At 41.4% G+C, this 26,646-nt stretch overlaps 1 protein-coding gene across 1 annotated transcript in view; it reads right to left on the bottom strand.

Annotated features, from left to right (window-relative positions):
• LOC124613026 (gamma-soluble NSF attachment protein-like) overlaps nt 1–26,646 on the bottom strand; it is a 139,592-nt gene that overhangs the window by 96,069 nt on the left and 16,877 nt on the right. The window contains exons 5-6 of the mRNA XM_047141588.1: nt 22,956–23,163; nt 14,171–14,241 (exon numbers count right to left, since the gene is read on the bottom strand). Coding sequence (XP_046997544.1) covers nt 14,171–14,241; nt 22,956–23,163 — 279 coding nt within the window. The remainder of the gene's footprint in view (nt 1–14,170; nt 14,242–22,955; nt 23,164–26,646) is intronic.

The following is a 26,646-nucleotide window of genomic DNA, read 5'->3' on the forward strand; positions in this document are numbered from 1 at the left end:
TCAGTGCAGAGGAGGCAACAGGGCACCCAGTCAACCCCTTAATTGGCCGACAAAGCTAAAGCGCCCTCTATTTTTTTCATCAGTATTTCAGTCTTGTGACTGGTTTGCTGCAGCCCGCCACGAATTCCTCTCCTGTGCTATCCTCTTCATCTCGGAGTACCACTTGCAACCTACGTCTCCATTATTCACTGGATGTATTCCAATCTTTGTCTTCCTCTACAGTTTTTGCCCTCCACAGCTCCCTCTAGTACCATGGAAGTCATTCCCTCATGTCTTAACAGATGTCCTATTATCGTGCCGCTTCTCCTTATCAGTGTTTTCCACATACTCCTTTCCTCCCTAATTCTGCGCATAACCTCTTCATTCCTTACCTTATCAGTCCATCTAATTTTAAACATTGTCTGTAGCACCACATCTATAATGCTTAAATTCCCTTCTGTTCTGGTTTTCCCACAGTCCATGTTTCACTACCATACAATGCTGTATTCCAGATGCACATTTTCACAAATTTCTTCCTCAAATTAATGCTGATATTTGATATTAGAAGACTTCTCTTAGGCAGGAATGCCCTTTTTGCCATTGCTGATCTGCTTTTGATGTCATCCTCGCTCTGTCCATCATTGGTTACTTTACTACCTACATAGCAGAATTCCTTAACTTCATCTACTTTGTGATCATCAATCCTGATGTTAAGTTTCTCACTGTTCTCATTTCTACTACTTCTCATTACCTTCATCTTTCTTCAGTTTACTCTCAATCCATATTCCGTACTCATCAGACTGTTCATTCCATTCAGCAGATCATTCAATTCTTCTTCACTTTCACTCAGGATAGCAATGTCATCAGCAAATCTTATCACTGACATCCTTTCAACTTGAATTTTAATTCCATTCCTGAACCTTTCTTTTATTTCCATCATTGCTTCCTTGACGTACAGATTGAATAGGAGGGGCGAAAGACTACATCCTTGTCTTACCCCCTTTTTAATACGAGCACTTCACTTCATTCTTGGTTGTCCACTCTTATTATTCCCTCTTGGCTGTTGTACAGATTGTATATGACCTGTCTCTCCCTATAGCTTACTACTTTTTGCAGAATTTCGAACATCTTGCACCATTTTACACTGTCAAATGCTTTTTCCAGGTTGACAAATCCTATGAACATGTCTTAATTTTTCTTTAGTCTTGCTTCCATTATTAACCACAATGTCAGTATTGCCTCTCTTGTGCCTTTACCTTTCCTAAAGCCAAACTGATCATCATCTAGCACATCCTAAATTTTCTTTTCCATTCTTTGGTATATTAGTCTTATCAGCAACTTGGATGCGTGAGCTGTTAAGTTGATTGTGCGGTAGTTCTCCCACCTGTCAGCTCTTGCCATCTTTGGAATTGTGTGGGTGATACTTTTCCAAAAGTTGGACAGTATGTCGCCAGAGTCATACATTCTGCACACCAACACGAATAGTCGTTTTGTTGCCACTTCCCCCAATGATTTTCAAAATTGTGATGGAATGTTATCTATCCCTACTGCTTTATTTGATCTTAAGCCCTCGAAAGCTCTGTTACATTCTGATTCTAGTACTGGATCCCCTATCTCTTCTAAATCGACTCCTGTTTCTTCTTCTATCACATCGGACAAGTCTTCCCCCTCACAGAGACTTTCAATGTATTCTTTCCACCTATCAGCTCTCTCCTCTGCATTTAACACTGGAATTCCCATTGCACTCTTAATGTTACCACACTTGCTTTTAATGTCACCGAAAGTTGTTTTTACTTTCCTGTACCCTGAGACTGTCCTCCTGACAATCATTTCTTTTTCGATGTCTTCACATTTTTCCTGCACCCATTTCGTCTTAGTTTCCTTGCCCTTCCTATTTATTTCATTCCTGAGCGACTTGTATTTCTCTATTCCTGAGTTTCCCGGAACATTTTTGTACTTCCTCCTTTCATCAATCAATTGAAGTATTTCACGTGTTACCCATGGTTTCTTCACAGTTATCTTCTTTATACCTATGTTTTCCTTCCCAACTTCTGTGATGGCCCTTTTCAGAGATGTCCATTCCTCTTCAACTGTACTGCCTACTGAGCTATTCCTTATTGCTGTATCTATAGCCCTAGAGAATTTCAACCGTATCTCGTCATTCCTTTGTACTTCCATAACCCACTTCTTTGTGTATTGATTCTTCCTGCCTAATGTCTTAAACTTCAGCCTACTCTTCATCACTACTATATTGTGATTTGAGTCCATGTCTGCTCTTGGGTACGCCTTACAATCCAGTCTCTAATTTCGGAATCTCTGTCTGACCGTGATTTAATCTAACTGAAATCTTCCCGTATCACTTGGCCTTTTCCAAGAATACCTCCTCCTCTTGTGATTCTTGAACAGAGTATTTGCTATTACTAGCTGAAATTTGAAACAGAACTCAATTAGCCTTTCTCCTCTCTCATTCCTTGTCCCAAGCTCATATTCTCCTGTAACCTTTTCTTCTACTCCTTCCCCTACAACTGCATTCCAGTCTCCCATGACTATTAGATTTCCATCTCCCTTTACATACTGTATTACCCTTTCAATATCATCATACACTTCCTCTATCTGTTCACCTTCAGCTTGCAATGTCGGCATGTATACCTGAACTATCAGTGTCAGTGTTGGTTTATTGTCGATTCTGATAAGAACAACCCTATTGCTGAATGTTCACAGTAACACTCTCTGCCGTACCTTCCTGTTCATAAAGAATCCTACTCACATTATTCCATTTTCTACTGCTGTTGATATTACCCTAAACTCATCTGACCAGAGTTCCTTGTCTTCTTTCCACTTCACTTCACTGAGCCCAACTACATCTAGATTGAACCTTTGCATTTCCCTTTTCAGATTTTCCAGTTTCCTTACCATGTTCAAGCTTCTAACATTCCATGCCCTGACTTGTAGAATGTTGTTCTTCCATTGAGTATTCAATCTCTTTCTCATGGCTAACCTCCCCTTGGCAGTGCCCTCTCGGAGATCTGAATGGGGGACTATTCCGGAATCTTTTGCAAAAGAAACGAACATCAAGACACTTCTTCAATTACAGGCCACATGTGCTGTGAATACACATTACATGTCTTTAATGCAGTGGTTTCCATTGCCTTCTGCATCCTCATGCCATTGATCATTGCTGATTCTTCCATCCTTAGGGACAGTTTCCTACCCCAAGTACAAGAGAGTGCCCTGAACCTCTGTCCGCTCCTCTGCCCTCTTTGACAAGACCGTTGGCAGAAAGATGGGCGACTTCTTATGCCGGATGTCTTCGGTCGCCAATGCTGATTATTAATCAAAATTTAAGCAGCAGCAGGATTCAAACCTGGGACCAAAGACGTTTTGATTATGATTCAAAGACACTACCCCTACACTACGGGTGGAAACCCTCCCTTAAAGAGAATGACAAAAACCCGCTTCACAAATAAGCATAAAACCAAGTCAGCCACTGAGGCATCATCCGCTAACACCATGGGTAACGAGACAGGAAGATTAAGTGTATGCTGTAGGGCTGCTAGGTTATGACAGTCCAGCAAAATGTGGACCACTGTTAAATGGGCACCACAATGACAGATCCTCATGATAGAGGGAATGACCATGAGTCAGCTAAGTATGGACAACGCAGAGCTGACAAAAGATGGAATCCTTGCAAGAGGCCAGGATGGTGGGCCTCCACAGATTCGTGGCCTTCTTTATCGGTCATAGTTTGTTTGGCAAAGTCAGAGTATACCATTCCATATTCCACACCCTTGCAACATGATGGCATACTATTGATCAAAGGTCCAATTCTGGAATACCAATCTTAAAAGGTAGCTTGTCAGTAGCCAATTTTGTCAGCCTTTAAGTTGTGTGATACAGGATCCATACAAAGCCCATGAGCATCCACACTGTTCGGGGCAAAAAGTGAATCCTGGATAGTCAGGACCAAGGTACAGCAAGGGTAGCACTGGTCAAGAGCTTGTAAACTGGTCTAAGAGTCACTACAGATGAAGCACTCACTGGTGTATGGACGGATATCCTTGAGAGCGTGAGAAATGACTAACAACTCTGCATTGAAAACAGTGCAGCCATCGAGCAAGTAGCAGAGTTCATTACATTCTACATGAACATAAGCAAAGCCAGTGTGACCGGCAACCACCGAGCCAATAATACGGACTATTTCTGAAGCCCGAAATGCACTGAGAATGAAGATGAATTGGTGGGGGAGGGCTTCAGGATGAGCTGAATGTTTTGGACCTTGTGATAGATCACAACAGTGTTGTGGATGAGGGATGCATCACGGACGTAAATGAGCAGGCCTGGAGAAGAGGTGGTGGAAGGGACAGCTTGTGTTCAGAAAAAAAAGAGGGACTGGATGCGGATGGCAATCATAACCCCAGACCTCGGCCGCCACTGCAGGAGGTATCTGGAAAGAGGAGATGGTAGTTGGGTGATCTGGGGCACAACGGGTGCACAATGCAAAAGCAACCAACTGTTAGATTATGCTCAGTGTATTGCTCTCTGCAGTCTGTGTTCCGCAATGCCCATTGTGGATGAACAAAAATAAGTGCAAAAATCATAAGCATACAAAGAGGGAGTGAGCCACAGATGCCCCACTTGTATAAGGTGGCAAGGATTTGGTGGCATCATGTAGTGTCATAAGCTTTATGTAGATCAAAGAAATCTGCAACAAGGTGTTGATGTCAGACAAACACCATTCAGATAACAGACTCAGTGAAAACCACCTTGGTTGAAGCCAAGAAATCCCTAAAATCAAGGCTCCAACCAGCGATTGACTCAACATACATTCAAGTAACTTGCAGTGGACACTGGTTAAAGTGACAGACAATAGTTGTCCATCTAAGGCGGTGATTTACCTAATTTCAAAATTGGTATAATGGCACTTCCTCATCATTGTGAAGGGAATTCCCGATCACTCCAGAGGTAGTTAAAAAGGGCACGTACAAGACGCTGGCTGGTCACAGACAGGTGTTGAAGCATTTGCTTGTGCACCCATTCTGGTCCAAGAGCCGTATCAGCACAGAGAGCAAGGGTGCTGGCAAATTCCCACCTGATAAACAGGATGTTATAAGGATTGAGGTCATGAAGAACAAAAGACAAAGGGAGTCTTTCCAGATGGTGTTTGAGAAGATGGAATGCAGGCAGGTAGTGGACCAACACTAATGCCATGGCGAAATGCCGAACAAAATGCTCAGCAATAGAGTCCGGGCTGGTAAGGATAATACCATTCATGGACATTCCCAGGACGCCTGTCTAAGAATGGCGAGCAAAAGTAAGCTTGATCTTTGCCCATACCTAGGAAGGGGGAGTACGCACTCCTGTGGCAGCGACATATTATTCCCAACAAATCCATCTCGGGCCTTTAAGAAGATAACAGACCTGAGCACAAAGCTGTCTAAAAGCTAGGAGGTGGCCAAGAGATGGATGCCATTTTAAGCATTGGAGAGCATGACAGCAATATTTAATAGCCGCAGCAATTTCAGGGGTCCACCAATGGACAGTCTTCCGTCGGGCGGGCAACCAGATAATAACAGAATCGCCAAAGAGGCTCCTGAAAGGGCAGCATCACCCAAACTCCATACAGAATCTTCAGTGTCATCGTGTAGTGGAACAGTTGGGACAGCAGCCGAGGAAAACACATCCCAATCTGCATTAGTAATTGTCCACCTGTAAGGGCAACCAGGCGAGTGATGGAGAAAAGATAAGACAGTCAGAAAATGGTCACTGTCACACAAATTGTCATGAACTCCCCATTGAATTGAGGAGAGGAATCCAGGGCTACAAATGGAAAGAGCGATGGCTGAAAAAGTGTTGTATGCTGCACTACAGTGTGTGGGGCTACAGTGTTGAGGAGGCAGAGATCAAGCCCTGCCAGTAGGTCACCCCAGTCAGTGGTTGCAATACCACCCCCCAGAGGGTGGAGGAGGAAGTAGAGCATGGAGCTGTCAAAGGAGAGCAAGAAGTGTAAGAGGCTGATCTGGGAGGAGATAAAGATTGTGGATTTCAGAGTCCAAATAGATCAAAATGGCCATCACTTCCAGCGCCGTATGAAGAGAAACCTAGAAACTACCAATGTCCGTGTGGACCAACATACAAACACCACCACAGGCTTGCAAAGGGCGGACGCTGTTTCGGCAATGTTCCTGCAATACAAGACAAGCTACAGTGTAAAGAGAAAGACAAGATTGCAACTCCAGGAGGTGATGATAATAACCATTATAGTGCCAGTGAAAGAGACTGGATTGACATTGAACTCTGTCATTGAGGCGAGTCAGTGTCCATCACCAGTAAGGATGGAGTGACATCCACGAATGTAATATCAGACCCTGATTGAGAGGAAGTGGGCAACACCCCCAGGTATGTCACAAAAGAGGAGGAGGGAGGAGGGCAGGGGTGCGGGTGGTGGAGAAGAGTGCTCCTCTCGGAAGACTTATGCATCTCCTCCTCCTCCTCCTCCTCCTCCTCCTCCTCCTCCTCTGGAGGGTAAGAGGTGTGGTTGGGATGAGACCAAGTCACTGCAATATCAGGAACTGAAAGAGAACAATTAGCCCTGAGGCCCACCGAGCAGGGGTCCTGTGTGTGACTCAAAGAAACAGGCTTCTGGTCCTCAATTCACGGGACAGGAGAGTTCTTATAGGGAGTCCCATCCTTAGCGGGTGTCAGAGAAGAGGGTTTCTTCTCTGGCCAAGGAGAAGGAGTGGTTCCATGAGGGATGGAATGGAAACCACCAGAAATGAGGAAAGGGATGAGAGACAAGAAGGAGCTAAGGAGGAAGGATGATGAGGAGGAGGAGGAAAGGCTGCAGCAGAAGCAAGGCTAGATGTTAATGGGTGGAGATGGTTGAATTTCTGTCTGTCCTCACAGTAGGATTGATCTAGAGTTTTTCCTTTTTATAGATCAGGCAATCCATTGAGCAAGGAGAATTTGGTCAGGAACAATTCACACATTTTGGGCGGTGGAGTGCAAGAACTCTCCACATGGAAAGAGTTAATGAGTGGTGCAGCAAATAGGATTCGCCTCACATTGCTAAGACATGTTACCAAAACAGAGACATCAAAAATAGCACACTGGAGGTGGGATACAGGGCTTCACATTGCTACAGTTAACCATAACTGTCTTTTTCCAGTAGAGTATCCCCCTCAAAAGCCAGGATGAAAGCACTGGTATCACTGCAATTGTCCTTAAGACCTACTGGGACTCGTTGGACAAAATAGAACCCCATGGCCTGCCAAATTAGTCCTGAGTTCCTCGTATTTAAAAGGGGGTGGGGGGGGTGGGGGGGGGCTGTGGAAGATAATGTTCTAGGTAATATTTGAGGACTGGTGGAGATTGATGCTCAATGGGATGTCTTCTAAGTGGTCACAAGCTCAGAGGGAAGTAACTGACTGGTAGAAGAGGTTCTAATCAGCAGGGAACCAGAGCGCATCTTATCAAGTGAGTCAAATTCAACTAAGTTATCTCCAATATGTTCTACAAAAAAGAGCAATTTGGTAGCAGTGAAAGTATCCTTATCTGTCACGGAACAAACCCAATAATGGGAAAAGGATTTCACTCCAACCTGGCTGGCCTAGCCCTCCTCCCACAGGCTGGGCAGGGAGGGGAAAGTAGAGGAATCAAAAGTAGGAGCAGAGAGAGAACTATTCCTGTCTGAAGAGACGGCTGCAGAAGAGCAGTCTAAAGTACAGAGCTTCATGAGCAGAGTGTCCACCCTGCCACCCATTCTGATTAGGGGCTCACCCTGTGGGCCCCACCCAGTCATGGCAAAAGCTGCTTGGCATAGCGGTCATTGCCAGCAGTTCCAATTCCCTGAAAAGATGAACAACCACTCTTAGGCATACACGAGGCAGTGGCAGCTTACGTACCATAAGTGTGACCCCTGTGTTGTCAGGAGGCTCAGCCTGGCAGTTACAAAACAGGAAACGTCAATGTGTTATGTGACCCATGGACTGGCTATGTGTACTGGTGAGCTCTGGTGACCTAACAAGGGGTTGGCACTATGGTGGGGAAGGAAGGGAGGAGGAGGGTAGTGAGAGGAACCCACACCAGAGATACCAGGGAGAGAGTTCTTCCCCACGTGGTTAACACTGTCAAAACAATTTCATAACGGTTACATCCCAAGCGGGGCGGAGTGAGTGACAACATGAGACATGACCAAAAAGGAAAAGCAGAACCAAGGGAACACCTGGGTTGTCATAAATGGAAGCACCGAGGGAGAAGGAGAAAGGGGTTGGGAGGGGGGGGGGGGGGGGGGGGGGAAGGAGTGGATGTGGTGGGGAAGGGAATGCAGCCCGGGGAGAAGAAAGGCTGCAATACCTCGGGGTCCTTGCGCACCACAAACATACCACAAAAGAGCAGTGGGTCCCCTGGGGCGATTTGGGGTGATTACAGAAAAGGAAACATTATCAGTAGTGTGGGTTTCAAGAAATTTAAATACCAACTAGCGGGATATGAGACGATAGTATATGCAGACAATAGTGCATTGACATTTCTATTAAAGAACAAACTTTTCCAACACATCAGGCTAACACAGTGAGCTCTCTTTCTACAGAAATTGTGCTTTACTATTACTATATAAAGCAGCAAGATAATACAAACCCAATGCACTGTCTCAAATACCTGTAGATTTTCAATTGAACCAAATATAAAAAAAAGAGGCCCAAATCTGCTACTTATTTTCTGAAGGTAAATATGTACAGAAATGACAAATAATTTTTGTAGAAACTTAGAACATGAACAAAACAAAGACAGTCACTTATATTTAAACAGAGATGCCTTGCACCAAAGTCATACTGATACTACTGAAAATTCGAAATTGCAAATTTTACGACATTAAGAATATGAATCACCTAGTCAGAAAAATCCAGAGAACCTGTTAGATGTGTCAGAAAGTTTAGGTACAAACTATTGGTGTTCACACTACATTGTATCCCATAGCTCCATGTAATTTGTCGGGTGTACCAGCCATGGACTCTTACAGTCCACTGTCTCTTGAGCTGGGGAGGAATGATGTGTAACTTATGGTATTTGAATACTGGGCCAAACTAGTAAAGTTATACCCTTTAAGGAAGGCAACTTCTCACAATGTTATAACGAAATTAACATTTTTAAAATGTGCGTAAACCGAAAAATTTGCTGTAGGATAATGGGACACAATTTCTAGACAAAGAGTTTAAAGAATTTTTGACATGGGAAGGTGTGAACAATATCTTAATTTCTAAATTTTATTCCCAAAGGAATCCAGTAGAATGAGTCATGCGCAAATTGGTCATGTTTTGTCAAACAATTGCACAGGCAGGCATTCCAAATGAACAGATGCGGTGATAGAATTTGAAGAGGTATTAAATGTGATGCTTCATTCAGTTACGAAGGTTTTCTCAATGGAAATAGGAGAGCGAACTGAAGGAGAATCACTGCTGAAGTGGGTTGAATGGCTACGGTGGGATGCTGGTGCACATAAATTACTCATCAATGATGTGAATAATTTGCTAATGAGATGGGCTGAGAGAAGGAAAACGAGATAGGAGAAAGATTCACCTGTACAGTACAAGGTAGGGGATTTAGTTTTAATTAAGAGTAATAAAAAGAGTGAAAAAATCGTAAATGACTCACAGTTTATATGAGGGGTCATTCTTAATTAACTAAGAGGCCAGTTGTAGTTGTATTAACTGAACAGGAGCCAGGAAAAGATAAAAGTATGTATAGCATTCAAGACTAAAGATCATGCATTAGTGAATAAGAGATTAGCAATAATAATCCACAGTGTTTCAAAACTGTCTAGTAAATCAGTACATCGCAAAACCTAAGAAATTTATTAATTATGGGAGAATTATTTACTATTCAGCCAAGTCATAAGATTATGTGAGATTATAAATATTCTCATGTTGTACAGTATGGAAGTATAAGAGGAAAGATAGCCATACAGATGAGACAATCTGTAATATCGTTACTGTTTTAGGGCTGTGAAGGAGTATGTTACGAAAGGAGGCCGTGGGAAAGGTATGGCATTTGGTGTATGCTTATAGGATTAGAGGTGATAATGTAGTTGTTTGTAGGCAACTTTCGATTCTTACTTTCTTTTGGAGAGTCAACTAATCGAGTTTACTTTGCAGCTCAGTTTTAAAAAGTTGGTGTACCCAAAAAGTAATGATTGGATATATGCTGATTGTACAGGGAGAAAGCAACACTTAGGAAAGAGGCTGTATGTGGTGTTGAAAATGTCTATACTTGTGTGAAGAATACTATAGGTGCGGATAGTGGTGTGGAGTGGAGATGTAGACAATAAAGAACACTGGTAACAAGAAATACCAGAGCACCCTTAAGAACTGTGAACAATGAAAATGGATGAAACTTCAATCTTTACACAGTCTCTTATCTATGGAGGTCTTGCCCTAAATGGCCAGATGTTATGCTAGACCTACAATGGGTCATCAGAAAAGATAAATTCTTTTGTAACATTTTAGTTAATAAAACTGTAATTGAAAGAGTTTGTTTTATTCTTTCTTGAACACGTGAGAAGTGTTTGCATTTCTTCTACGCAGAGGTAATTTTAATTTGAAAACACTTTATAGTGGAAAGTTTAGTACCTTGTTCTTATTTGTACAACACTGGCCAAACTGACTTCTCTTTTGAGGAAGAGGAATAGTAATAGTGAAACTTTCAAGACCATATGTGGTAACATGTCTTCTGATATAGTATGGAACTACTACAGTACACTGGACAAAAGAGACTACATGTTTGTCACTGTTGCATTAGTGATTTACCTGTTTCATTTGGTTGTGCTAGACAATAATAAAACCACTTACAGTTGTACATGATTTTGTATATGCTGAAGACAGACTTTTGATTGGTCTGAAAAGGAAAAGGATAAGACACACGCTGAAGAGCAATTTATAGAGTATAATATAATTAATGAACACTATTTTCACAGTGGAAGTTGTTTAGCAATCAAACACTTGTTTATTTACAAGGAGGTGGCAGGTGTGAGGTATGAGATTTTCCAGATGTTTAGTAGTCAAAGTTTTGGAAATAAATCATTTCATCGACTGATGATGAAATCTTTTACTAATTTTGAATATAAATGAACAAGTTTTATTAGCAGATCTGTTCATTTGTTATCCTAAAAAATTACCGAGAACTTCAAAGGTTTAATTATTATGTAAGAGGATATATCATGGAACAGATCTTGTTTCATATTATTTGTCTGAGGCACTGCATGTGGGCTCCATGCTGTCCCAGGAGTGTTAAAGCTTATATACTGAAACTTTATTTTCCAGAAGTTTGGAGTTTGTTCAAATGAGTTGTAGCTAGACAACTAACTTCTGATTACACTTTGAAATTAAAGACATGATAAAAGCCTCCCTGTAAATCAGAGTTACTACTCACCAAACAGCAGTAGTACTGAGTCATTGATAGGCACATACAAAAGAGAAATAAAACTTGCTGGCTTTCAGAATAACTTCACATACACACACACACACACACACACACACACACACACACACACAGTGTCCACATAAGCTCACTGAAGGTTTTTTTTGTCTTTTGGGTATGCCTATTAACAACTCAATGCTGCTGCTGCTGCTGCTGTTTGATGAGTCTGCCCCTTTACTCCTTTTTTTCTTAATTTCTTAATCAGATATGATAATGAAGATTTCAAAACAAAATTTCTCTTATATCCTAGAACTGACTACAAGTGGTAAGGGTATTGTAAGTATGCAACCATACTGCAGTTTAAATTATGTCAGAGTGTTTAAGTGGAAGCACAGTGTTTCTGCGAGTCTCCTTTAAATTCAGGCCTCAACGGCAGCATAGGCTGTCTGGGATATGTAATGACATTTGGAACTACCACCCGACAAAACTGATGAACCTTCCTGTACAGGAGAGTAGGAGATCATACTCCCTCTGACACTGTTGACAATCTGTCCATCGGATGAAGGTGTAAAGCTCAGGAGCCGCCTTGGTGATATTGAAGAGGAGTAACCTATGTGATGGCACCAGGTTTCCACTCTTCCTTCTCTGTCATCTCCATCACCTTTACCACAATTACAACATTACACTACCATACACAAAACAAGCATATGTGACAGACATTGACACTACACATCCGCACATCAGAGAAGCAAATAACTGAAATGGTGCCCACCAGAAAAAGCTTGCACCAGACAGTGAGCTACACACAAAGGAATTACACAACAGCACCTCTGAAACCAATAATGCAGAAAAATACTTTGAATAGTTCCAACAACTCAGTGACATCAATAGTGGACATTTGTAAGGACATAGTACTCCAGTGATGAATGATTTGATTTCTCTGATGTGTCAGTTCCAGTTTCACATTGTAAAAATTGACATCTAGACTGCAGTATACCAGCCAAGCATTATGGATCCAGGGCTCTTTGCTAAAACATGAACTTATCAATTTCATTAAGTACTCTGCTGAATGACCATGAACTTATGGAATGTTATTTCCAGCAAAATCTAACATCTCTTAGCACATCTGTGTGTGATAACGAAGACTTCTTTCATGGAAACAAGGGCATTCTCTGTTTTGTGCAGTTAATTCTGAGTGGTCATAACTAAAGTGCAGTTATTCACTGAGGTCCATTGTGGGCTATAATTATTGTATGGGAGCAAAAGTTTGTAGATGTTCTAATGCATTACTGCAGAACCAATTTACACTGGAAAAAATTAGTTCCAAGATGGAAATCTGGTGCTGTGAATGCAAGAACGAGGTACAGAAATGTTCCCATATGTATTTGATTAGGAACAGGACATAAGCAGAAAAGATCAAACAAGTGAGAAGAGCATAATGTTGATAATACGACGGTTGTCCAGAAAGTAAGTTCCAGTCGGTTGTGAAATGGAAACCACAGTGAAAACCAGAAACATTTTATTTGCAACAGTTAGGTACACCTTCTACCTACTTCTCTACATAGTCACCACTTCAACTTCAAGTGTTGTTGTAGTGTTGTACCAACTTTCCAATATCCTTGTCATAGAAAGCAGCCACCTGTGCTTTCGGCCAGTTATCTGCACTGGTCTGCAGCTCGTTGTCTGTGGAAAAATTCTGTCTGCATAGCCAGCGGTTCTTGTGAGCAGAGATGACACTCAGGGGAAGACAATTACAGACTGTATTGTGGGTGATCAAACACTTCTCATCGGAAACACTGCAGGAGTGTCTTCATTGCCCCTGCAGTGTGCGGCCGAGAATTGGCATGAAGAAGGAACTTCTGGACAGTTGTGTTATGTGGGCTGCATGACACAGGCGAAATCTCTAACCAGGCCCTCATACTTGGCGGGAGACTATTCCCTATGCATCTTTACATGCCCACTGTTCACTCAAAACTGAAAAGCGCGACGCGACACCATCGACAGGCATACTAGAGACACTGCCCAACACATCTGTGTAAAGCTTTACCGGATTTTCCCAGTGGTTTCCATTTCGCGACCGATTGGGACTTACTTTCTGGACAACCCTCATATCAACAGCTGCTTACACAACTTGTTCAATATGAGCACTGAAGACATTTATGAGATGCTGTACAATCCCAGATTTACACCTGTTTGCCAAAATCTAAACCAGTATAAAACAGTTCCACATTAACACATTTACACACCAAGTGTCACTGCCATCTGATAATAACAGCCCACATCAGTCCTCTGTGAGTAGCTGCACTTTAATTATAGCCCCCGACACCTTCTTGTAACAAACATAATATTTCTGAGAGTTTCCATTTGGAACGTGTCATTTCTGACCATTTATGGAATGAATCAGCTGCCTAATGTAAACAAAATATACTTGTTCTAAAGGGGTCAAAACCCATACATAATCATGAGCTGAATTTAGTTGAATGCCATAAATTCTACAATTCTATCAACAAGATTCTGTCAAATGTATTATAAAGTAAGCATTAGTGTTATGTAGCACATGTGAATTACACATCAAGGATAGTAACAATCTTGGCATCACATTTACTAAAAGAATTTAACATGCAAGTGGTAAAAAAATTTACTACCAAGTATTTTTTTTACTCGATTCCTGTTAGTGATTGATAGATAATTATGCTAGTAATTTTCATTTGCTGTCTATCAAAAGACGTATTCTCAAATTATCACTCAATAATGCTTCAGCAGAATTATTCTTTCTACTTACATCTGAAGTTTCACCATGATGCGAGCCACTTTGCTGACAAATTCAGCGCCTTGCCTGGGACTATCTTCTAACTGGAAATTTCATAACATTGTATGAAAAATTATTAATACTCGGTTATAAAAACTGACAGCATTCTTGTCTTACACAAGACTTTCCACAAATTATTGTCTTCCTTTTTCAAGGAATGTATGTAAATCTAGACCAAGCACTAATAGAGTGGCTGTCTGGTGGAATTCAACAGTAAATCTTGTTGTATGAATTTAATGTCTTAATATTAGCTTTAGAGAAGATTGCTTTTTTTAGTTAAGACTACAAATGTAAAGAATAATTGCACATATTCACATCTACATGTAAGTGAGTACTCCAAAAGGCAAGTGGTGCAGAGTACTTCTGATGTCAATATGACTTACACCCCTTTCTGCTCCAATCAATAATGGTGGATGAGAACAACGTTGGTAAGCCCCTGAATGAGCTCAAATTTCTCCAGTTTTCCCATTATGGTCCTTTTGGAAGATGTACATAGGAGGAAGTAATGCGTTGCCCAACTCGTGAAATAAACATTCGGGAAACCTCAATGCTGCACAATGTTCTCTTTTAGCATCTGCAACTAGAATTTGATGGACATCTTCAACACCTGTGCTTACTAAATGAACCAATGATGAAATGGGCTGTTCTCTCTCTCTCTCTCTCTCTCTCTCTCTCTCTCTCTCTCTCTCTCTCTCTCTCTCTGTCTCACCCCCCCCCCCTTCCCCCACGCCCCACTAATCATGCCTGAATGAGTCCCAGACTGATACCCAATACTCAAGAATAAGATGGTTGAATTACATTTCCTTTGGATTCTTCTAATGAATCTGTACGCCATCTCCTTTTATTTGGTCATCCTACTTTAAGTTACAAAATATAGTTACTCCCACATATTCCATGTCTGTTACAATCTCCAGCGATTTACTGTCTGTAGTGTAGTTGAACAGTAATGAGTCTACTATTCCATTTAAGCACAGTGTGTTACATTTAGCCACGTTCCATGTCAGCTGCCAATCTCTGTGCAAACTGTTGATCCTCTACATACCTTCCTGCATTTTACTGCAGTTTTAACTTTTCTGTTTATGACAGCTTGAAAGGGCTGATGTTATCCAAAATATAAATTGAATGGCGTGTATATTGGTTGAGTATCCACAATCCTTAGAAGATGGTTGGAATATTTTTATTAGAGAGAAATTTATGCCAGAAAAAACTGTGGGGAAGTGTAAAAAGATCCATAGATGCTATCAGAATTTGAGAAATATTATACTTAAGCATCCTACATGAGAAGAAGAAAAAGTGCTGTACTAGCCCTTTTTCTCTTGAAATTAGAAGAAAAGATATCAATTTTTAGAATACAGTCCTCTGATCAGGAAAATCCACCAAATTTCAGTAAATTGTTACTGGTTAGGCAGTGTCTTACAAAATGCCTTCAGATGCTGAACAGTAATGTTCAAGAGTGATAAATGAGACTTCACTAAACTAGAGCCAAAATGAGACTTCACTACGCGGGAGCCCTGCCATTCTACGTTTCTTGTCATGGTCACCACATTCTGCACCATGGCAAGACTGTCACTGCAGACCTGTTCAGAGAGGCCAAATTAACATTGACAATCTACAGGACACGGCTTGAAACTAGTCTTACAATCTCATGAACTATTCAGAACATAATGTAATGAATAGTAATGTACATAACTACAACATACAGGGGAAGAGAAAACTTTGACAGAAACACAAGTAATAAAAAAGCTGCAGACTGCAGTAACATAAAATATGGACATTTTTTACAACAGACTACTATTTGATTTTAAGACATAATTTACACACCTTAAAGAATAAACTGTAGCACTTTTTAAGAGAGAAACACTGTTATTCAACTTACTACGAGGTGTGACTATAAAATAATGGGACTGACCATGTCACAGAGTAAGTACACATGCATCAAAGATGAACAACCAATAGCTGTTAAGCTTTCTCAGTCGAATGCAGCATCTCTGGAGTCTGTTTGCAAATTAGTGTGGTCGTGGCCTCCATATGTGTAAGAGCTGCTATTTTGCTTTGATGGAAAAATGATTAGTGTAAGAATTGGGTAATGAATGGATATGCTTTTACTGAAAGAAGTTTATGACAAAGATTGTTTATCATATATGCGAGTTTATGAATGATTCAAGCATTTCCAAGAGCACTGAGAAGACACTGAAGATGACACACATGGGACATCCTTCAAAACATGTTGAAAAAGTAGGTAATCTGATAATCGGATGAGTATTTGATCGATTGCTGAAACTGTAGGAATTGACAAAGAATGCACAAGACAAATTTTACACAACCAGTTTAACACCAGTAAAGTGTGAGAAAAATTGGTGCCAAAAATTTTCACAATCAAACAAAAAGAAGCTCATGAAAATTTATGTATTGACACTTTGAATACCACTGAAAATGATACTAATGTCTTGGAAAGAGTAATAACATGTGATGAATTATGGTTTTTCACTTATGCATCAGAAACTAAATGCCAATTAATGTAATGGAAGGGTATGATTTCACCAAGAGCGAAAAAAGCTCAAACCAGCACATTGAGATTCAAAGTGATGATTGTCCCCCCCCCCCCCCCCCCCTCAATATTGATGGAATTGTGTATCTTCACTTGGTTTCTGAAAGTCAAACTATTAATCAAGATTACTACCTTGAGTTTCTTGCTCAACTCTTGAGAGAAAATAAGAAAATGCCACCCGAACTGTGAAAGGACAAGTCATTGGTTCTGCATCATGACAATGCATCGAATCATACCGCATTTCTGTTAAGAGATTTCTAGCAAAGTACAGCATCCCATAGTTACACCAACCACTTTATTCACCTGACCTGGCACCATGTGGCTTATCTATACCCCAAAGTCAAGTCTGCATTGAAATGAACAAGACTTCAGTACACTGAAGCAGTGAAAGAAAGAGCAGCATGCGTAAAGCTCACAGAGGAAGACTTCCTCCATGGTTTCCAATGGAAAATTCACATGGAGTATTGTAAGGACAGAGGAGGGAAGTTTATTGGGGGAGACAATAAACAAATAAATAAATAGGTTTCTTAAACAAAAAGTTTTACAGCAATAGTTCCACTGACATCTTGGGTTGTCGGGTGTTCTGTCGGTTATCAGCATCATATTTGCAGGTTATTTCGGTAACATAACTCTTAACCTTCATCAGGTGCGACCTGGTCCAGGTCCACTTCAGGAGCAGTCTCAGGACACACTTGATACAGATAACAAACTGCATTACTGAAATATTGTGTAAGTAAGATGTTGGTTGGTTGGTTGGTTTAGGATGTAAAGGAGCCAAACTACAGGGTTATCAGTACCTCTTTCCTGATGCAAGTATGGGTCAAGGTACAAAAACACCCAACACCACACCTAAAAAGAAAACAAATGGAATGAATAAAAAATGGGGAAAACATACGCCACAAGAAAAAGTAGAAGAGCATATGGTCTGGGCTGGCTGATCACAATAAAAGAGAGGAAGAGCCAGCCACTCGCAACTCATTAAAATGTCTACCCCAAAAGGACAAGGTGAGATGAAAGCATGTAGGGAAAAGACAACCATCAAGACAAACAAATGCAAAGAAAGTGCAACAGAGTTAAAATGGAGGGAGGGTGGTGACCTCAGAGAGAAGGCTAAATGCTCACTCTTAGATGGTACAATAAAAAAAAACCTCACGAATAAAACATAAACTAAATCTGCCATTGAGGCATTGTCGCCCAACACCGAAGGTAGGGTACTGGGAAGGTTAATAGTCCGCTGCAGAGCGACAAAGTGGGCAGTCCAGCAAGATGTGGACAACATTCATATGTGAGCCACAGTGACACTATGGTGGGTCCTCCCAACAGAGGAGGTAGCCATGTGTTAGCTATGTATGCCCAATGCAGAACCGGCAGAGAACCACATAGTCCCTGTGAGAGGCCCGCATGGAGATCTTTCACACATTCGTATGCTTTTTCAATGCCCAGGAAGGTCATTAGTAGATCTATTCCATATTCATAGTGGTGTTCCTGCAGTTGTCTTACAGCAAAAACTAGATCCACTGTGGACCTTCCTGTTCTGAAGCCATGTTGCTCTTCTCTCATTCTTCCTTTCAATTTTGCCTGAATTTGTGCTTCCAAAATGTTCTCAAAAATCTTTGCACAATGACTTGTCAATGCTATCCCCTGATAGTTCTTGCACTCTTTTCTATTTTCCTTCTTAAAGATCGGGACAATTATTCCCTTCTTCCAGTCTTCTGGGATCACCTTCTGTCTCCAAACAATTTTCATTACTTGATATAGCCATTGTATCCTCACCTCTCCTGGTGCTCTCACCATCTCTATGCTTAGCTCATCCAGACCTGGTGACTTCCCTCCCTTCATCTTGCCCAATGCCTCTTCCACTTCTCCCTATGCAAGGCCTTTTTCTATTTGCTGTTCCTCCTCTTTTTTCTTCTCCGTTTGTTCCTCCTCATCCAGTTCTCCATTCAGGTTCAGGAGTTCTTCAAAATACTCCTTCCACATATTCTTGAGTTCCTCCTTATTCTCTACATGTTGTTGACTTTTGTTCACCATTCGAGCATAATCTGTCGTACCATTCTTCCTCTTACTTTTAATCATCCCATATAAAACTTTTTTTGAACCTTCACTATACTCCTCCACCATTACGGTCCACTGTTCAATCCACTTTCTTCTTTGCTCCGCCACCACTCTTTTTGCTTCTTTCTTTCTTGCCTGATACTTTTCTCTTGTCTCTACTGTTCTCTTCTGGAACCATACCCTAAAGGCTCTATTCTTATTCTGTACTATATCCTTTATTTTATCATTCCACCAGAGTGATACTTTCCATCTCTTTTTGTTGCTTGTCCTCCCACAAATTGCTTCCACCACACTTACTAATATTCCCTTGATTCTACCCCATTCCTCTTCTACTGTTTTTGGTTCATCCTTTGGGATGCTTCCCTTTACTACTTGTAGGTACTGTAGCCTGCTTTCTTCCTCCTTCAACTTCCATACCCTTACACGTCTTTCCTGGTTTTCTGTGCCTTTTTTATCCTTAGTCCCTCTCAGGTACATTACCAGCAAACGGTGGTCACTATCCACAGGGGGTTATGGGGGTTAGGGGCGTTAAAATCCCCCAAAAGTAGGAAAGGTTTAGGGCATTGATGAATAAGTGCAGCTAATGCGTTCAGAGGTACTGCACCATCTGGAGGAAGATATACGTTGCACACAGTTATTTCCTACATCATCCTTATCCTGACAGTCACAGCTTCAAGAGGGGTTTGAAGGGGCATGGGTTCACTGCATACTGAGTTCAGGACATAGACACAAACTCCACCTGAAACTCTAGTATAGTCGCTATGGTTCTTGTAATATCCCTGATACTCACAAAGGTCAGTGATCCGCATTGCCAGGAACCAGGTTTCCTGGAGGGCACTGCAGAAAGCAGGTGTAAAGCTTAACAGTTGCCATAGCTCAGTCAGGTGGTGGAAAAAAATGCAGCAATTCCACTGGGGATGACATTATTGTGAGGCTGGGAAGGCATGAAGCATGCAAGGAGGCAGATTACACCTCAGGGTCACCTGCTACCACTGATTGAATATTTGTATCCATTCCTATTCTGGATGAGGAAGCAGTGAGATCCAGGCCCTCAGGAGACACTAAGATCTCCACCTCATCCACAGGTGCAGAATTGGTAGGGAGTGGTGGCGTTGGGGCCACCGGAGGGTTCTTTTACTTAGCACACGTCTTTGTTTACTTGCCCTCTCCCTTCTCTTTAGGAGCTTGCTAGGAGGACTTCTCTGAAGTAGCTTCAGGTATGGAGGAAGAGTGTGAAGCTCTTCGTCCAGCAGCTTTTGGCTCCTTTAGCCACTGGCGACTGTCCGCTGTGGCATTAGTGGAGACCTTGGGAGAGAGGCTCCCAAGACACCCCTTCTGCACGAGAGGAGCTGGAGGAGACTGTTGTTTCTCTGGTTGGGGGGAGGGGACCGATGTCCCCTGCGTTTGGGGGAGGGGCGGTCTTGCTCCTGAAGTAGGTACTTTGAGAGCAAAGGAAGGATATTTTCCCCCTACCACCAAGGGAGCGGATGTATTCTGGAGGCCGACAGGACCCACTCTTAGTGGCACAGAATGTGGTACGAGTGGTACTTATGATGGCGATGGTAATGTAGCTGCAGCATATGTGGACATCAACTGAACAGGATATAATCATTCAAATTTACGTTTAGCCTCATAGTAAGTCAACTGGTCCAGGGTCTTGTACTCCACGATTTCCACTCCTTTTGGAGTACTGTGCAGTCTGGCAAGCAGGGGGAGTGCTGCTCTCTGCAGTTGATACAAGTGGGAGAAGGCACACAGGGAGTATCTGGATGCAGTGGACGTCCGCAGTCTTGACATGTGGCTTTGGAAGTGCAGCGGGAAGAAATGTGCCCAAATTTCCAGCACATAAAGCACCACATAGGGGTAGGCATGTATGGTTTAATGTCACAGCAGTGAATCATCACCATAACCTTTTCAGGCAATGAATCACTCTCTAAGGCCAAGATGAAGGCACCGGTCGCAAACCTGTTGTCTTTGGGTCCCCCATAAACGCACCAGATGAAATGAATGCCGCACCATTCCAGATTGGTGCAGAGCTCGCCATCAGACTTCAAGAGGAGGTCACAATCGAAAATAATCCCCAGGACCATGTTGAGGCTTTAATGAGGAGTGACGAAAACAGGAATATCACCCAGCCGGTCACAAGTGAGTAACTCCTGAGATTGGGCTGGGAATGCTGTCTGAATCAAGACTGCACCGCTTCTCATCTTGGGCAACATGTCACTTCCCCAAACATATCCTCAAGATGTTCAACAAAAAATTGAGGTTTCATAGGTAGAAAGGAGTCCCCATCCATTCCGCTACAGACTAAATACCGAGGTGAATTGGTTCTCTTCTTTCCGTATCCCTACGTTATTCCCATGGTGTAGCACGGGAAGGAAATGATTTAGAGTCATCTCTGTCAGCACTGTACTCGATCTTGCCCTTCTTAAAGACTGCTGGCACCGTACAGTCACCAGCAAGAAATGACTTAGTCCACTTCATTGCGGGTCATCTGCCCTGATGCCACCCACTCCGATCAGGGGCTCTCCCCATGGGGGCGCCACCCAGCCACAGCAAAGGCCACCTGGCATGATGGCCATTGCAGGGAGTCCTGATGCCCCAGGAAGACAGGCATCTACTCCTTGGCATATGTGGGGAGTTTACAACTCAGGCATCATCAATGCGATCCCTGTGTTGTCAAGGGGCTACCACCACATGGGTTCATGACAGCCCCACAACGGACTGGGTACCGTGCTGGATATTGGGCGCAGAGAAATCCAATACTGTCATGGGGTGAAAGAGGACAGGAGACAAGGGAAGAATTGACATACCCCAGAAAGTGTCCTCGCCCAAATAGTTGAATTGCAAGTGGAGATACAAAGCCATGACGAGGTTTACGAGATCAAATCTAAGGGCAGTATGGATAACTCATGCACCAAGTAAGGTGTCCTCCCGCATTTGGTCCACATTTCTGCAGAATTTGGAAAGTGGCAGGTCAAACCATAAAATGGGACCTGAGCTTATAGGGCCAAAAAGTGTGAGACTCCTTTTGATCACCTCTTATGACAGGCAGGGATACCTTGGGTCTATTCTAACCCCTGGACCCGCAGGGGGATATGACGCTGATATTCGGCAGAACACCCGACAACCCAAAATGTCATTAGATTGTCGGTAAAGTCTGAAGAGTTGCAATAGTGTTGTTATTTTATAGCCACTTGTCGTATTTCAAATTGTAGTGTCTCCTTGTAGAACTGTTAGTTTATACAGCCGTAACCTCATTTTTGTAACAGAAAACTGATAATTTCTGATCTTCACTATTTATATCAATATATACATATATCTTTCAGTGGTAAGATAAGTACAATTAGTACAACCTTGTACTCAATATATATGTGAACTAAAACTAAGACAATTTTTGAAAATTGACGTATATGGACAGCAAATAAATAAAAAAATCACTCATTTAATAAATTCTTTCCAAATCATAACTATGTAGCTGCATACCAAGCAAATGCATACAGTCCTAATTATGCCATATTTTGTCATACAATTAGTGGAACCATCACCAAATTCTTCAAAGCACAATATTTGCAACTTCTGATTCTTCCTTGGCATGACTTGGCCTCTATAATGGAAAGTGTTTAATGACAGTAATTATTTTTCTCCTTCAATGTAGGATCAGCAGAAAACAATTCTGAAGCCCACATAAGTCAGTCACATAAACAAATGTTGTGGCACCTGGGACAATAAGGTACAGAAATGTTGAATTGATATACTATTTTGATGCAATACAAATTGTATGATATTGATCACTTAATTAAATATTGTATTATAATGTAATGTGACCTGTCACTGTTGGACTTTTCCCATTAATAACACAGCATGAGGCCTGAGAATGATAACATCTAATCTCAAAATCATTAACAAAACAATAATGAATAAAAGATTTTAACCACAAGCTGGAAATCTACATTTCACAATCATAATTGATTTATCAGTAACTGCAAGTTTATAAAGAAACTGGTGGTGTCCTTTGATCAGAACACGTAAAGTTCTTAATAGAAGTTACCAAATTAATGAAAACAGAGGACTCTTCTATGCAGTGAGAGGCAGCCAAGAAATAAATTTTCAGTGCAAGTAAGAAAACAATTATTGCACAAAAATATTCCATACCATCACAACATCTGCTGCTTGCTGATACAAACGCAGTGCCTGATCTGGCTGAGTTGCTTCTAACATCTTTGCAGCCTTATCAAGGGCAGCAGCCCCAGAATCAGGTGACCCGTGCTGCTGGTAAAGACTGCAGGCACGTTGTGCCAGCTGTGACACTTCTCGCAAATCTCCCAGTTCTTTGCAGATGAGGATTGCTTGTTCCATGCATCTATTTATAAAATAAAATTATTCAATAATACATTCCATCTGTGCTTATGTTACATCAATTTTCATAATTTTTGAGATCATGTTCATTAGTTTTGTAACCAACTCATACAGCAATAGAAATTTTCTATGCATAGTACAAATACAAATCTGAGATCAATATGCAAATCCAAAATTTTTTTATGAAATGAAACAAACGAGAAAGTTCGCAAAATATAAGTGAGCATGAAATAGTTAGCAGCTACAATGACATACCAAACATGTGATTTTAATATTGACTACAGTCTAGTACAAGATATATGACAAAATGCATATGAAACTGGTTCTGTCTCAATAAAATTCACAGCATGTAATGCACTTTTCTAATTGTGGAGATTACTGATAAACAAAACAGGGTGCTGACAACTCTGAGCATCCTGCACAAATCTCGAAGCACTTGTGGGATGCATTGTGCTAAGTTGGCTAGTGCTTAATATTTGGGCGTCACCCTCAAGTGTTTGTAATAGATGCTTCTTAACTGTTTTTTCATTACCATCCCACAACTACTTCACAAACTATCTGCATGAATAATGCAAAAACACGCCATTTGTACACACATTCAGTGTGAACAGCAGTCACATCTTTGAATTCCAACATTCCTATGTGAATCTTTGTGTGTATCTGTAGGTGATAGTCATCATTAATCATTACTGGTGGTTTGTTAGCAATTCTGCACTATATATACGAGGGTCACTCCAAAAGCAATGCACACTATTTTTTATTTTTTTTAAATCCATCTTTTTTCTACATGTTTGAAAGTTTCACAATGTGTAGATACATCCTTTAGAAACAATATTTTAATTTCTCCGCATAATTTCCATCCCTCTCAACTGCCTTACGCCATCTTGGAACCAGTGCCTGTATACCCGCACGGTAAAATTCTGGACCAACCTGTTGGAGCCACTGTTTGGCAGTGTGCACAATGGAGTCATCATCTTCAAACCTTGTTCCACGAAGAGTGTCTTTCAGATTCCCAAAGAGATGATAGTCACATTGAGCCAGGTCAGGACTTTAAGGTGGGCGTTTCAGTGTTGTCCACCTGAGTTTTGTGATCGCTTCCATGGTTTTTTGACTGACATGTGGCCGTGCATTGTTGTGCAACAGCAAAACATCCTGCTTTAGCTGATGTGGTCAAACAAGACTCAGTCGAGATTGAAGATTCTTCAGTGTTGTCACATATGCTTCAGAATTTATGGTGGTCCCACTTGCCATGATGTCCATAAGCAAGAGTCCTTCGGAATCAAAAAACACCGTACCCAGTAGAAGGTGTGGTTCTGAATTTTTTTTTCTTGGGTGAATTTGCATGATGCCAGTCCATTGATTGCCTCTTCGTCTGGTGAAAAATGATGGAGCCACGTTTCATCACCTGTCACAATTCTTCCAAGAAATTCATCTCCACCATTCTCGTACTGTTCCAAAAGTTCGCTGCATACCGTTTTTCTTGTTTCTTTGAGAACCACTGTCAACATCCTGGGAACCACCTGGCACAAACCTTTTTTAACACCAACATTTTCAGTATTCTGCAAACACGTCCTTCCCCTATGCCAATGTAGCGTGACAATTGGTTCACTCTGATGCGTCTGTCAGCAGTCTCCAATTCGTTAACTCTCTGCACATTGTCTGGAGTGTGTGCAGTACAAGGCCTTCCGCTGCGAGGACAATCCTCAATATTGCCGTGCCCGCTTTCATCACGTAACCCGCTTGCCCACTGACTAACTGTACTGTGATTAACAGCAGCATCTCCATACACTTTTTTCAACCTCTTGCGGATTTTCCCAGTGTCTCGTTTTCACAGCACAGGAATTCTATGACAGCACATCAGAACGTCAAGTGTAGCAGCCATCTTGAAGACATGCTGTGACGGCGCCACTCACGGGAACAAGATGAACTAAGTTTCAAAACAAGCAGGAAGTATGTATCTACACACCGTAAAACTTTCACAAATGCACAATGAAAACTGTATTTTTATAAAAATAGTGTGCATTTCTTTTGGAGTGACCCTCGTATATAGTGGGAAAGATAGAAATTTGAGCTTATTTGCCAAGTAAAAATTCAAGCAAGGAAATGAAGTTTGACTTGTGGAAATATATTGTCATCTTCAGTCTGAAGACCGCTTTGATTCAGTTCTCTGAGCTACTCTATCCTATGCAAGCCTCTACATCTCCAAATGACTAACGCAAGCTACATCTATTTGAACCTGCTTACTGTATTCACCTCTTGGTTTCCCTCTACAATATTTATCACTCACACTTCAACATTATAGCTTCCCTTTCATGTCCTTCGAACCATGTAACTGCCACCTGGTTTCTGCACAAGTCACACAACTTGTACAGAAACCAAATGGCAGTTATACGAGTTGAAGGAGATGAAAGGGAAGCTATAATGTTGAAAAGTGCGAGACAGGGTTGTAGCCTACACCCTGTCACTCCCTGTATTTTATCTATGCTACCTTCAGAATGCTGAAGAGAGTACACCAGTCAACATTGTCAAAAGCTTTCTCTAAGTCTACAAATGTTATAAAAATACATGTGCCTTTCTTTAGCCCGTCCGCTAAAACAAGTTGTAGTGTCAGTGTTACTTCATATGTTCCTACATTTCCCCGGAATCCAGAATGATCTTCTGCAATGTCAGCATCTACCAGTTTTCCACTCTTGTGTAAATAATCCACATTCGTATTTTGCAATTATGACTTATTGAACTAATAGTTCAGTAATATTCACACCTCATTCTTTGGAATTGGAATTATTACATTCTTCTTGGAGTCTGAGGGCATTTTGCCTGCCTCATTCCTCTTGTGCATGAGGTGAAACAGTTTTGTCATGGCTAGCTATCAAAGGACACCAGCAGTTCTGAGATAATACTATCTATCTGGATTTGACTTCCAGTACTCTGTTGAATTCTTCACCCAGTATCGTATCCTCAATGGCGGTCTCTGTTGCTTCATGTCGGTATGTCTTACATTATAATACCCTACCTATGATCCCTGGGTGGTGCTAAGCAAGCTGCTAAACAATCCTTGTGATCTTGCAGCGCAACACACCATTATGGCTACTAATATCAACAACTGTTCTTTTAAGGACCAAAGACCTAGATATTTTGGAACCACTACTACAATTTTACGGAGTAACATAGAGAGTGTTAGCAGATGTAAATGATGTGGTGAGGTACTATACAGATGGGGAAAAACTACCACTGTGTACAGCACCTGTAGCTTTCCAAGAAGGGCTGTCAGGTAGTGATGAAGAGCGCCCTCAAAATTCGTACCCTGGAAATCCCTCGGAATTCATGGACACAGCAACAGATGTGATTAATTACATAGATATGTCTGTAAATTTGTAAATTATTTACATATTTCATTTATTTTTCAAAAGTGTGTGTAACTGTCAAACAGTTACTAATTATCATCATTACCATTATTATTATTATTATTATTATTATTATTCTTTCT

The sequence above is a fragment of the Schistocerca americana genome, chromosome 4 (assembly GCF_021461395.2).
Source record: "Schistocerca americana isolate TAMUIC-IGC-003095 chromosome 4, iqSchAmer2.1, whole genome shotgun sequence".
NCBI classification, from domain to species: Eukaryota; Metazoa; Arthropoda; class Insecta; order Orthoptera; family Acrididae; genus Schistocerca; species Schistocerca americana.